This window comes from Erpetoichthys calabaricus, chromosome 14 (genome assembly GCF_900747795.2).
Source record: "Erpetoichthys calabaricus chromosome 14, fErpCal1.3, whole genome shotgun sequence".
Lineage (NCBI taxonomy): Eukaryota > Metazoa > Chordata > Cladistia > Polypteriformes > Polypteridae > Erpetoichthys > Erpetoichthys calabaricus.
Window position 1 is genome coordinate 108,036,966 of NC_041407.2, and position 13,381 is coordinate 108,050,346.

Genomic DNA, 13,381 nt, shown 5'->3' on the forward strand with positions numbered 1-13,381 from the left:
ATAGGATGTGAACTATTTATTCAGGCTGATATATTTAAATTATTCATCTAGCGCCAGCAAAAGCAACTCTGACCTTGGACAAGTGCTAATTCCCATCTCAAATGTGCCCTCTGGCACCGAAACCAACAGCTGTAAACACTCAAAACAAGAGACCAATTATACAGACAAGAATGTGTCAAACACAGAGGAGATTAACCTGTTGTCCGGTGTATATGCCATTTAAATCTTTTATCCTCATCCTTTTTATGTTAGTCTGCCAAACTATTTACTTTTAACTGTTCATGTAAGTCTTAATGAAAGAGCAAAAAGTCATCTTCGGCGCACCCTGTAAGGTTTGAAAACCAGTGGCGAACCATGCATTTCACACCTAGGCCTTCAGTAGTGCTCCGTCTGAATCAACCTGCCCCTCATAAACTAATTTATGGTTATAAAAACCATCTTAATATGTAGCAATACAGTATAAAGAGCCGTTGCATCGCAGATAGATAACTCCTGTAGCCACAATAAATGCCTTTATTGAATAGACAAACCAGGGGTGAACAAGTTCCTTTCTACTGCAGCTACAGCCGCGACACACATAAAAAACATCAATAATAACTCATAAACTTACAATATTATTTAGGAAAATCGCAACATTTTACTCAACAAAAATTCAGATTATTTGTAAACAAAATCCATCCTCCTCTCTTTCCTCAAAAACAGTTCAATTACTCTGTCGTACAGATTATCCATGTGCTTCAGTTCCATCACGAAGTCCCTTTCTGTCGCCATCGAAGCCAATGCTGAAAGTCAAACCTGCCCTGTCGTATTTCTGGCATAAGTTTTAATTCGCTTTAGGGCTGAAAATGTCCGCTCGATAGAAGCAGTGGACACGGGAATGGTCACCGCCAAACATACCAATGTGTACAGCTGCCCCATGCGCTCATTCAGATTTTTCTGATGAAGGAAGTCAAGGAGATCAGTGGGAGATTTTCCTGCAAAATTATCCATGGCATACTTACACCATCCTATCCAATCAACGGGTCTGAATACGGTGACGTTGCCGTACGCCTGCTAGAGGGCCCTAGTAACACCAACTCAAAATCTGATTGGTTGAAGCAACAGTTTAATCGACATTTATTTTGAGTTAGAGGGCCTGCAGAACGGATTGTGAAGGCCTCCGGGCAGACTTCATTGACTTTGTCCCTGCCTGGCAACAAATGATGGATGAAATGTGATTGGTTAAATGCTTTAATACTAAAATACATGTCTGGAAGTGGCACAACCATCGGAAAAGCTATGAAAGAAAGTGGACAGACTATTTGGAATTATTTAATAAGTATTCATGGACAAAATATAATTAACATCAGTTTGTGATTCAGATATTTTTTTAGGCCAGCAGAGAAGGCCCTGCAGGCCCTGACAGCCCACCACTGTTGAAAACATCCATTTATTACACTTATTCTCAATCTTGTTTTTGCCTGTTGCGACTCTTCTACACCCGTATTTTCTTTAAGTTTATTATTAAAAGACAAAGCAGTCCAAATACTGTGCTCCACTGTCAATCAATTGTGCACATTCTTCACATGGAGTTCTCTGCATACTCCATTTCTCCTCCTGAATTTTCTGAGACGTGCATGTTGGGTTAATTGGCTTAGAATGAATAAGTGAGGATACTCTGATAACTTGATGTATTGCCCAGGAGTGTCTTGGTGTGACAGAGCCTGGCTCCTTGAGTCCCTAAAACTGGATTAAGAAATTTAATAAAATGTATAGATAAATAATGAAGTTAAAAAGTGAGTATTTTTACTATAGGTGTGGTCACACTCAGTAATCAGTGGAGGTTTGGTCTTGTAGTGGGTCATCTGTGGAAAGGGGATCTTTGGGGATAGACAAGTCTTTCCTATACATTAGAGATGGTTTCTAAGAGACATTAACAGTCAAAGATTGCTACAACATATTTCTCTGCTGTATAATAATGTTACTGTTAGAATTTTTGCATGATGTTAAAGGCATGTGTCCTGTACATTGAGCTCTGGGCCTGAAAGAGCTTAACTCATGTAGAAATATCATAATTTCACTTGGTGAATTAGGTTATGTCACCAAAGCTTAGTGTTTCATAGTGAGTCTGAAATGATGTGTTGTGTTTGCTTTTTCGCCAGGTGCTTAACCTCTTTTTAGCCTTGCTGCTAAGCTCCTTTAGTGCGGACAATCTCTCTAGCAAAGATGATGATGGTGAAATGAATAACCTCCAAATCGCCATTGGGAGGATAACACGTGGCATTGATTTTGTCAAAGGAAGCATTTTGGGTCTGCTTCGAACAATTCTTGGGAAGAAGAAAGCACAAGCTGAAGAAGATGAAAGTGACAAAAAAGAACAGTTTGTTCTTAACCACATGGATTTACCAGAGGAAGCTAAATCAGATTTTAAGATTGTGGATGGTGTCACAAGGAAAGAAGCTCACAAGATGGATGAGTTGGATCGCTCTGGATTTCTGACCAATGCAGATATGAGACTCACTGCTCCCATTGCACCTGGGGAGTCTGATTTTGAAAAAGATGACGATGAGATTAGTTTAGAAATTCAAGAACCCATAAAAGTAAGAATTTTGGCAATATTTTTGAAAGCACTTCTGTTATGACAATATGTGTTAAACCTTACCAAGGTCTAATTTAAAGTGATCTTTGACAGCACACAATAATTGATGGGAGCTCCTGCAGTACTGCTGATTACAAGCCACCAGAGATTGAGGAGGAGACAGCTTTGGAAGAAGCAGCAGAAAGTGAAGAACCAGAGCCTTGCTTCACAGAAGGTATAGTTTCCTTGGGTCACAGTCAAGTTTCTATATTTATTTCTTAAAAAAAATGTTTAATTACTCCAAAAAAGTTGTTTTTCTTGTGTGTGTGACATACAGGCTGTATCCGGCGATGTCCCTGTCTCACAGTTGATATTACGCAAGGCAAAGGGAAACAGTGGTGGAATTTGAGGAAAGCATGCTTTTCCATTGTGGAGCACAACTGGTTTGAGACCTTTATCATCTTCATGATTTTGCTGAGTAGTGGTGCCCTGGTAAGCCCTTGTTGTTCTTACAGATTAACAAGATAAACTTGACATCATTCAGTCTTTAAATGTATGAGAGGACTGAGGACCTTGCACAAGAGTTCACAGTGGATAACAGATAATATATTTAAAATGTGTGTTACACTGTTTTAAGAAATTTACAAATGCAAGACTTCGTATTGGATAAAAAGTGAAGGTATCTTCAGAGAAAAACCTTGGAGCTAAGTTAAATAATACAAGTGCAGTAATCATTAATCAACATCTGATTGATGATCATGCTAAATCAGGGTTGTCCAACTCTGGTCCTGTTGGGCCGCAGTGGCTGCAGGTTTTCATTCTAACCCTTTTCCTAATTGGCATGCAGCTTTCACTGTTAATGAACTCCTTTTCACTTCATTTTAATAGCCCTGTTTTTAAGGTTTCAGTCCTCTGAATTGATTCGTTTTTTCATTAAATGGCAGCCAAACAGAAATGAGATGTGAAACGAGCCAACAAATGACCAGCTAAATTGGAACGTCAAACTCCAGCCAATTTCACTCCAACCAGTTTCTTAATGAGAAGCCAATTCTTTACTGTTTTTTAAAGCTGTTATTGAATATCAGGACTTGTTGCTGCTCTCATTCTGCCACAGCCGTTTTTTTTTTCTCAGACCATGGTCAAGATGTTTTGGTGACCTGAGCAGACCAACATGACAGAGACCTTCACCATTCTTTATTTTCAGGTTAGCTGGTCATGTGGTAGCTTGTTTTGTGTCTAATTATTGTTTGGCTGCTCATTAAGGAAAAAGAAACAACTAAGGGGTCTGAGTCTCATCAATTAAAACTAAGGCAAAACAAGTTAATCAGCAAAAATGGCTCACTAATTAAGAAGATGGTAAGAATGAAAACCTGCAGCCCATGAGAACCAGAGTTGGATACCCTGTGGAAAATTCATCAAAGAGGACTCAACACCCTCCTTAGGCCGCAAAGACAGTTACATGGTAAAAAGTGGGTTGCTACACCAAAAAGGCTGAGAAATACTAGTTTATATCACACTGATGGACTATCCCTTTCTTTACACAGGCATTTGAAGATGTATACATTGAACAAAGGAAAACGATAAAAATAATCTTGGAGTATGCAGACAAAGTGTTTACCTACGTATTTGTGATTGAAATGCTTTTAAAGTGGACCGCCTATGGATTTAAGACCTATTTCACCAATGCATGGTGTTGGCTAGATTTCCTTATTGTGGATGTAAGTATTTCATTTTATCTGTAACATGTGCCTGCTAGCATTATAAGATTTTCTTCCTCCAAAATAATTCTGAGGCATAGGATCTATCAAATCATTTGTTTATTCTAATAAAGTACAGAAGAAATGGATCAATACTTGAACTATAAAGGAATAGTGAAAATAAAACAAAACTTTTGCTGGCTCAACAAGCTTACATGTCATAGGCCTTAAACACCAGTCTTTTGGGCATGGTGTCACTTCCAAATGTCCACCATTAAGTTTCATTATGTTTCATATCCCAGCTCCTTAATTCACATTTTCAGCTGTGAGCCATCTGGCCTCTACACATTTCTGCTTCCCACTGTTGAGTCAATCAGCCCTTTCGCTATCAAGCTCTTGAATAACTTCTTAGGACTGTCTCATTTTGACGCAAGGCTAAACCTTCCAGTAATGTTTTTACTTCCTGAGATCTCATAAGATCTTATAAGGCCATGTCTCCATAGCATTTCCACATCTGTCTATTCCCCCCTCTCATTCCTGGCAAGGACAATTGGCTTTCCCTAGCAGCGAGGTGCAAGAACACTCACATCCTTACATTTCTTCCCGGCCTTAATCTTAAATAATCTACCACATCACAAATGCTCAATTTAAAGGCCTTGGGCTGAAACCTGTAAGTTAGAGGTGACCTATTATTTCCATTCTGTTCTCATTCTCTTTGTCCAATTAAAGCAAAAAACACATCCACCGTGTTCTCCATTTTTATCTGTCTGATAAAGTCTTTTTTTAGGCTTTCCATAGGACTTTACCCTGTCCTGTACTATCCTGGTGGCATCCTTGTTACCAGCCAGGGAACTCTTCAAACTTTGTGCGGTATCCTTTTAGATCTACTCTGGTGCCACCGCTCTCTTTGTCTATTATTTTCCATATGATACACATGAATAAGTGACTTGAGATTTATCAACAATTCTAAATGGAGCATCTGCTGTTTATAAATACTTAGCTAGTTTGCATAATTTAATATCTGCTTGGAGTCCAGAACACACATGCTGGTTGGCCTGGTAGATAAGAGGGGAGACAACAGATTTACAGACGACACTTCACTTTATCTCAAACATGTTTCTACTTTGAAAGAAACTTTGAATTTGTTTTTGTGTCACTGATTGTGCTTGTTGCTTTTTAAGGAACAAGTTTGTTTCTAAATTTTATTTAGCAAAAGGTGTACATTTTCACGGGGTTGAAGCTTCCTAACACATAGGAACATTTATCTCAAGTCTAATGCTAGACCAAAAACATCTCCACATAACTGTAAAGTTGGTTACAGAGATCAAAACATTAAAATATCCATTCATCTATCCATCCATGCATCTTGTAAACCTGCTATATCCTTAGAAGAATGGTGGGGAAGCTGAGGCCAATCCAAGAAAGCATAGGGATAAAATGCAACAGTTATCTTACATTTTAATCCTGGTTGAATTTGGAGTTTATAATCCGCTGCAGAGACAAGGAGTGTGACATTACCATCATCGTCAGAACAAGAGTCTCTGGTTCAAAAAGAACATGGATAAGCTTCTTATCTGCCACTCAGTTTTTTTTGCCTATTTATCTGTGGCCAGGTGGCGTAGTTCAGAGCTGAATGGCTTGAAGAAGACAATACTATCAAACCAGTGTGACAAATAAAATAGCAGAAGTGGGGTCTGGTAACTGCCTCTTTTTATCATCTTATTATTTCCAGCATTTGTCCAATGAATTTAGAGTTCTATATAAGCCCATTTCTTCCACTTGTTTTCTCTGCACTGAGAAATATTACACACAAAGCATTGCCAGACATTCAGTTCTAATCATGTTTTTTGGTTTCTCTGTGGATGCTAAAATTTTCAAGCACCTTGTTCTGATGCATAGTTAGCATTTTATATTCTAATATTGTGTGTGTGTATGTACTGTATATGTTCCCACATACACACAAGCAACCTAACTCTTTACATGTATTTACATTTAGGAAAAAGTTATATGAATGTCTCCATAATCATTTAAAGCATACTGTGACTAAGAGTGATGTACTAATTATATTTGCTGCACTTATGGAATATATTTGACAGTCAAATACTCAGAATACCATACTTTGTTATTCTTTAGTAATTCCATCATTTCTCTCTTTTCATAGGTTTCTTTGATCAGCCTTACAGCAAACTTAATGGGGTATTCTGAACTGGGACCCATCAAATCCTTGCGGACACTCCGAGCCTTGAGGCCCTTAAGAGCACTGTCACGATTTGAAGGCATGAGGGTAACTGCAGAATTTAAATATCATTCATCTTCATTTTTCCATCAATTTACATTAATGAGGAAAAGAAATAAACAGCACAAAATTATGTTGGAGATATAAGCATAATTCAGGCTGTACTTTTTCAGAATTTTTAAATATCCATTAGCTTTACAACCTCTTCACCAACCATTAACAGTTGTTTTTTCATGTGTTTCAGGACATTTGAATCGTATGATAAAATGTTAGAGGAGTTTTTTTTTTCATAATATTAGATTTGTATAAATGACTATATGATGATTCCTTATGAAAGGCCCATTGTCCTTTCGGCCTGATATACTCAGAGACTTCACAAAAATATGTAAAATATATATATAAAATCCAGAGTCTGTTTGAATGTCTGTCTGCTTTTCATGAAAGAACTTCTTAATGGATTTAGATCAGGTTTCTTTCTGTAATTTTCTTGAACATTCCGGTTGATTTTGCGACTTCTGTCATCGTGCTAAGTTCAGAGATGTTTGGTTGCAGCACCCATTTATTCGTGCAAATCTGAGGCGGCCCTCCTCACTCACGCACCAGCCTCCATTCGAGTCGCTCTACCTCTCACCATGTATTGGAGCATACCTTGCCTCTGCTTAACTATGATACCTGTTTGTTCAGCAGACATTATCATCTAGAGATTGTTAAAGAGTAACGTTTGACATTTTTGAGATAGAGAGATCACAGCTACATGTGTATTAGAGGGCACCTGCTTGTTAGCATGGATATCACGGCCATGTGCTCATCTCCCCACGTGGGGAACACTCTCCCATCAAAGCTGAATTTGATCAGATACAGTGGCAACGTTTAACGTTGGAGTGTACCCACCTTTCACTTAGCCAGAGATACCTTGCCAACTTTTTACATTGTTGGCAAAAAGATCACCACTACATTCTCGCCCCCGATAGCAAAACCAAAAATATTGTATATGAACAGACCCTCACATACGAAATCAATCAATATAAATTCTTCTCAATACAAATTATAACTTTTTTTTTACATTTTTTATTGATTTTTAAAGTTTCTCCTGTTTCACTGCTATGTGGGTGGAGCCACAGAGGACACCTAGTATAAAATATGTAAAAATCAAGACAAAAATATAAAAAGGTTTCGTTAACCAAAAGGAGACACTGATTAACAGCGAGATGTGCAGAGGCTCTTCGGGTGATTGACCAAAACTGAAGGTGTCAGGAGTCTAGTGAGTTGTCTCCTTCAGCTTTTAATTCTAAAAATTGAATGGCTAGTTATTGTATGGATTGGTTGTTGTAATGTTCTTAAAATGTTTTAGAAAATGTCTTTGTACAAGTTAAAAATATTCCTATATTGTACAGCAAATGATCATGTTTAAACATGAAAGTGTGTTATAAAAATTCAAAGGTTTCCTGTGTAATATAATACAAAAATGGCACAAACAGGAAAGATTTTCAAGTGTATATGGAAAAAATGATCTTGTACATACTGTGCGAAATCATCTTGACCTTATTTCACAATTACTGTGTGCCTGAAGTAGAAGTATATTTCATGTAAACATTAAAGGGTATCATACTGAATATATTGCATAAGGTGGGTTCATAAACATCAGGTCAGGTCAGGTTGGGGAGCATGTACTGGTTACAGCACGTTGCTGCACCCACCACACAACGAAACAGCTCAGGATCCCAGCTGGCAACTCCTCAGGTAGACAGACGGTCCAGTCCCACCCTTTGGAAATGACCCTAGCCAGGTGTTATGTGGGCGTCCCCTTGGTCTGGTCCAGCCACTTGGGTACTCAACAATGAGGATCTTACGAGCAGGATCACTCTCTGGGAATTGTGCCACATGGCTGTTGTGCCATAACTGACACTCCCTCAAAATATAGGTAATATTCCTCATTCAGTGCTCCATAAGCAGCTGCTCATTTGACACAAAGTCAAACCAGCGGTTCCCAAAGATTCTCTGAAGAGACACATTACTGAAGGAGTTCAGTCTTCGTCCCAGGTCACTGGATAGCGTCTGTGTCTCACAACCATATAGCAAGACAGGTAGCACCAGGACTCTAAAGACTTGGACCTTCGTCCTTTTGCATAGATATCGGGCACACCACACATCCCTTTCCAGCGAGCTCATGACCCCCCATGCTCTCCCAATCCATCTACTGACTTCATAGGAAGAGTCACCAGAGACATAAACATAAAAATAATTCTGTGAAAATTTGAAAATCATCTTGTAGATCTGCAATACCTGAGTGTTTTATCTTGCATGTACAAACATGATTGCTTGTTGTATTATATGGTATGCATAATCTATAATATATATTTCTCTTCTGGTTCATCCTGCTTCCACTTCAAAACCGGTCCCGCCCCCACGCAGCCGACATGGCATTTCTCGATTCCTATTCGTCCTCTTCCAAACCCTTACCCACGCTGCCTGTGGCTCTTCTTCAAAACTGGTCCCGCCCACACGCAGCCGACAAAGCATTTCTCGATTCCTAATCGTTCTCCTCCAAACCCTTCCCCACATTCTTCCAGTGCGATTCCTGCAACAAAACTTTTCAAACGCGAACCTCACTTGCTAATCACAAGAAAAGGCATTCTTCCCAACAACTATATGAGTACCAGAAGTGCAATAAGAAGTTCATTACACAGGATTTTCTAACTAAACACAACAAAACTCATTCACAACTCTTGCAATGCGACATCTGCAAAGCAACGTTTCCAAATCAACGCAGTCTCAGCAGACATACACACAATCCTCTTCCCATTACCACAGGTGGTACTTCACCTAATTCCTGTCTTCTCGTCCAGGAGTACAACATTGGGACTCCAGACCAGCAGTGCAAACACTGTCATGCACTATACTGGCCTGCTGAGCGTAATACATCCAACAAGTACTCGAGGTGCTGCCACAACGGTAAAGTAGCTTTACTACCTTTGCGGGAGCCACCTGTGTCTTTACAACAGCTTCTTACACAGCAAACATCAGAAGCTATAAATGATCATGAACACATTCGAGAATACAACTCTTCTCTAGTGTTCTCTTCCATGGGTGCACAGATAGCTCAACCTCCTGGCCACGGACCATACTGTTTTAAAATACAAGGGCAAATTTATCACCAAATCTCTCCACTATACGCTAACACTTCTACCTCTCCAGGATATGGACAGTTGTATGTTTTTGACACAGCACAAGCTACTGAAGTCCGCTTACAGATAAAGCAAACTCTGTATGCAGCGAAAATTTACTTCTCCAGCTAGATTCCATGCTCAGAACAATCAACCCCTTCGCTAAATCATACAAACACATACATGAAATCGCTCAGTCCAATCCAATAGCATGTGTACGAATGGTTTTCAAGGAAAACCCTGGGCAGGATTTACGACGATACAATGCCCTGACATATCACTCCGATGTTGCAGCGATTTTTCATCGGAGAAGATCGCAATCCACCTGCCGAAAGGGACATTTGCATCTATCTCATAGGCAACTCCTGTAAACAGATTTCCACGCTCAATATGAATTGCGATCCTATGGTTTACCCACTTTTATTCCCTTACAGAGACATTGGCTGGCACAAAGATTTACAACATGTTCCCGATAAAAGAACCGGCAAGCGAATCAGGCTTACTCAATGCCAATTTTACGCATACAGATTAGCAATGAGGAATACATTTAGTATTTTGCGCTCCAGCGACAAACTATTCCAACAGTACGTTGTGGATGCGTATGTTAAATCAGAGGGCTCGCGTCCCAACTAGCTAAGATTATATCAACAAGATCTGCAAGTGGAATAATACAAAGGACTATCAGACGCACTGCAAGCAAAGGCTGAAAATAACAACATACATGTAGGCAAAATGATCATATTACCGTCCACATTTCCAGGAAGTCCAAGATACATGCAACAAAACTATTAGGATGCCATGGCCATAGTATGTAAATTCGGAAAGCCTGATTTATTTATCACTTTCACTTGTAATCCTGCATGGCCGGACATTCTACATGCACTGTCGGATACCCAAAGACCAGAGCACAGACCTGATATTGTAGTACGAGTAGATCTTCCATCTCATTATCTGTCATCTCCACCAAAACACCTATTCACAACTGCGTCTTTCAAGAAGTATTTACTTCTTCTTGATTTCTGAATTCCTATTCTTACACCTCCGTATGCTACGGCGGGCTTCGGCTAGTAATTAATGTATTAATTAGCAAATTAAATAGATACTTTATTAATCCCAAGGGGAAATTCACATACTTATTTCATACAGTTTGAGAAATTAGCTTGTGAAAATTTTGGACTATACTGGAAAACGATTTCACTTTCTAGCAAGCCTTTTACTTACTTGTTTCAGCATTTTTGTATTAAACCTTTTAGAGTAGAACTTATTACCTTTCACTGCCAAACCACATACTGGCATGTTGTAATGTTGCTTAATGTGACTTGCAGCTACAAACCTCTGCCTTGTTTCATGTTCATAATCAAACATAATCATACTTCTGACATTCTGTGGTGCCTGCAAATCCTTATTTAATAGTTATTTTTACTGTAGTTAAAAAAAAAAAAAAAAAAAAAGCAGCATAATGAATCATGTTCTGTAACAATCTGCGCTACAGACCACCAATTGGCCCTGGATTGTTATTGATACCCTCATTGCAGTATGTTTTACTTCTTTATGTGGGAAATACAAATCACTAATTTATTGGTAAATAGACATCTTTGATTTAATTTCATTTGGGGGAACTTAACTCTAGTCTTTCTTTTGATGTTCCCAGTGATCAAAGGTGTATTCAAAATTGCTTTTACTGCTAATAGCATAACAAAAATACATATGTTTATGTAGCACTCATTCATATTAGAAAAAAGGTCAAAATGTTACACAATAACAGCTAAACCAACTTAGAAAGAAGTGACAACTTTGAAAATGCTTGCATGTTTTAAAAGGACACTGTATATTGCAATGTTTAGTTGTCTAAAAAAACATTTCTTTATTAGTGTGACATAATTGAAAATTTGAGGAAAATGCTGCAGCTGTTGAATTTATGGATATAGAGAAGCCTTTATTGTCATTTTCCTTAGGTTTAAATTGCTTGGGTCAACTTGAGATCATTAATTTGAATTTTAGATTTATAAATCTAGACTGTTTTCTGTAACAGATTGTTTAACAGATTGGGTTGCTAATGTGGTCCAAACTAACAGTATTCATATATTAACTAAAGGGAATGGAAAAATGCTGGTAAAGCACTGCTGGTGAATAACTGACTTTATACCACTTCCTGGTGTAAAACTCATGCCATCTGAATAGAGCTTAAAAATTACAGAGGTCCTACAGTAATTATTACTTTACCTCAATTCCTGGAGTAAAACTAATTCCATCCAAATAGGACTACTGTATAGACAACAGGTTTCACCTCAAGTGATGTAAAAATTGCATTTTTGTACTATTGCTAGTAGCTGGTTGGGAAAGTTCATGGCAAATTGTATTGCACATTTTTTTAACCTAAAATATATGAAAAAGTAACTAACAGAGTTAAAGTCTAAAACTGAAACTGTTGACTGCAATGACCCATGATGGATAGCAGATGAATTTGATGGTGTGTCTATTAAACTATATTATCAGAGAAATCTGGAATTAATATCTACATTTTGCACCTGTTAGGTTATATTAATGTTCTGTAAATGTTGAATACATTTTTAATAGTATTTATCTACTGTATGCACAATCCCTTACTTGTCAACTCATAACTAGATAAATTGAGTGACTTTTTTTTATTGCTGCGCATGCATTTTTCACTTTTATGGTTATGGTTATGTTAAACTTATTGGGTACAACCACTAAGAGCACAACTTTTCTGTTATTTCAATAATTTGTTTTAGGGGTCTGTTTTGCCAGTAAGTGTGACTATCCCATGAGGAAAACAGCAAAATACATAAAGTGTACAAGCTGAAATAACCTTCCTCAGTACAATTTTGAAACTGTAAACTAATATGTAATTAAGTTGGTCAAGAATGTTTCTCTATATTAAGATTAGCAATTTCAAAAATTCAGGAATGCTTTCAAAAAGGAGTTGTTCAGTTTTAAACAGTCTGTTCAGGATATCACAATGAAAATTGAAGTTTTCTGACAAATTTCTTTCTCTTGTATGTAAACTGTTTTGTGACTCTCATTTTTTTTAACATTTTAGGGTTCTGCCCCCTGATCGCTTTGCTTCCCCACCCCTGGGTTTAGTTTACCAGATATACAATTTAAAGAGATTGTTAGTTTCATGGGAATTGTTACATATGCATTATTTTCACTTTTACTTTAAAATTTTTGTAAAAACAATACATGTCCTTTATTTCCGGCCCCAGACGTGGTCACATCTCTTTCTCGCAGAATGTATAACGTTGCTCACGTTGTGGTGGGGGGCCTTCTGAACGCATGCTAAGGAGATGCCGTCGGATCATCTGCTGGCTTTCTGCTGCTGGCGAGCTGCGTATTTTGCTTGCTGTTGTTTTAAGAGCTGGGAGCAAGTTAAAGTGTCTCTCGCGGGACTTCAAATTGTCTTCCGAGAAGATCATGTCTCGTCTCCCTAGTCTACCTCCAAAAGATATTTTTTTATAATAGAGAGATGAGGCATATGGAGTTAAAAGGAGATAACTGGTGGGCTTTCAATGTTTTAACTGTTTTGTCAGTGAAGGCCAGACCCAGAAAAGCTTATGTATGCAGATTATAAGGGGCTTACATCCAAAAAATCTTGCCTTTTTAATGCTCTTGGACTTCAAACCATGCTAATGTGTCAGAGTGTGGCAATATTAGAGCTCTTCTACAAGATGTACGATTATTAACCTCTTCACAATCTGAGCCCTGT

At 38.2% G+C, this 13,381-nt stretch overlaps 2 protein-coding genes across 3 annotated transcripts in view; one reads left to right on the forward strand and one right to left on the reverse strand.

Annotated features, from left to right (window-relative positions):
• Positions 1-13,381, reverse strand: part of myl4 (myosin, light chain 4, alkali; atrial, embryonic) — a 301,275-nt gene that overhangs the window by 201,297 nt on the left and 86,597 nt on the right. The gene's annotated exons all lie outside the window — the stretch shown is intronic.
• LOC114664762 (sodium channel protein type 4 subunit alpha-like) overlaps positions 1-13,381 on the forward strand; it is a 183,074-nt gene that overhangs the window by 146,607 nt on the left and 23,086 nt on the right. For both annotated transcript variants that reach the window (XM_051918900.1, XM_028819009.2), the window contains exons 16-20: positions 2,142-2,579; positions 2,672-2,792; positions 2,895-3,049; positions 4,102-4,275; positions 6,416-6,538. In XM_051918900.1, coding sequence (XP_051774860.1) covers positions 2,142-2,579; positions 2,672-2,792; positions 2,895-3,049; positions 4,102-4,275; positions 6,416-6,538 — 1,011 coding nt within the window. The remainder of the gene's footprint in view (positions 1-2,141; positions 2,580-2,671; positions 2,793-2,894; positions 3,050-4,101; positions 4,276-6,415; positions 6,539-13,381) is intronic.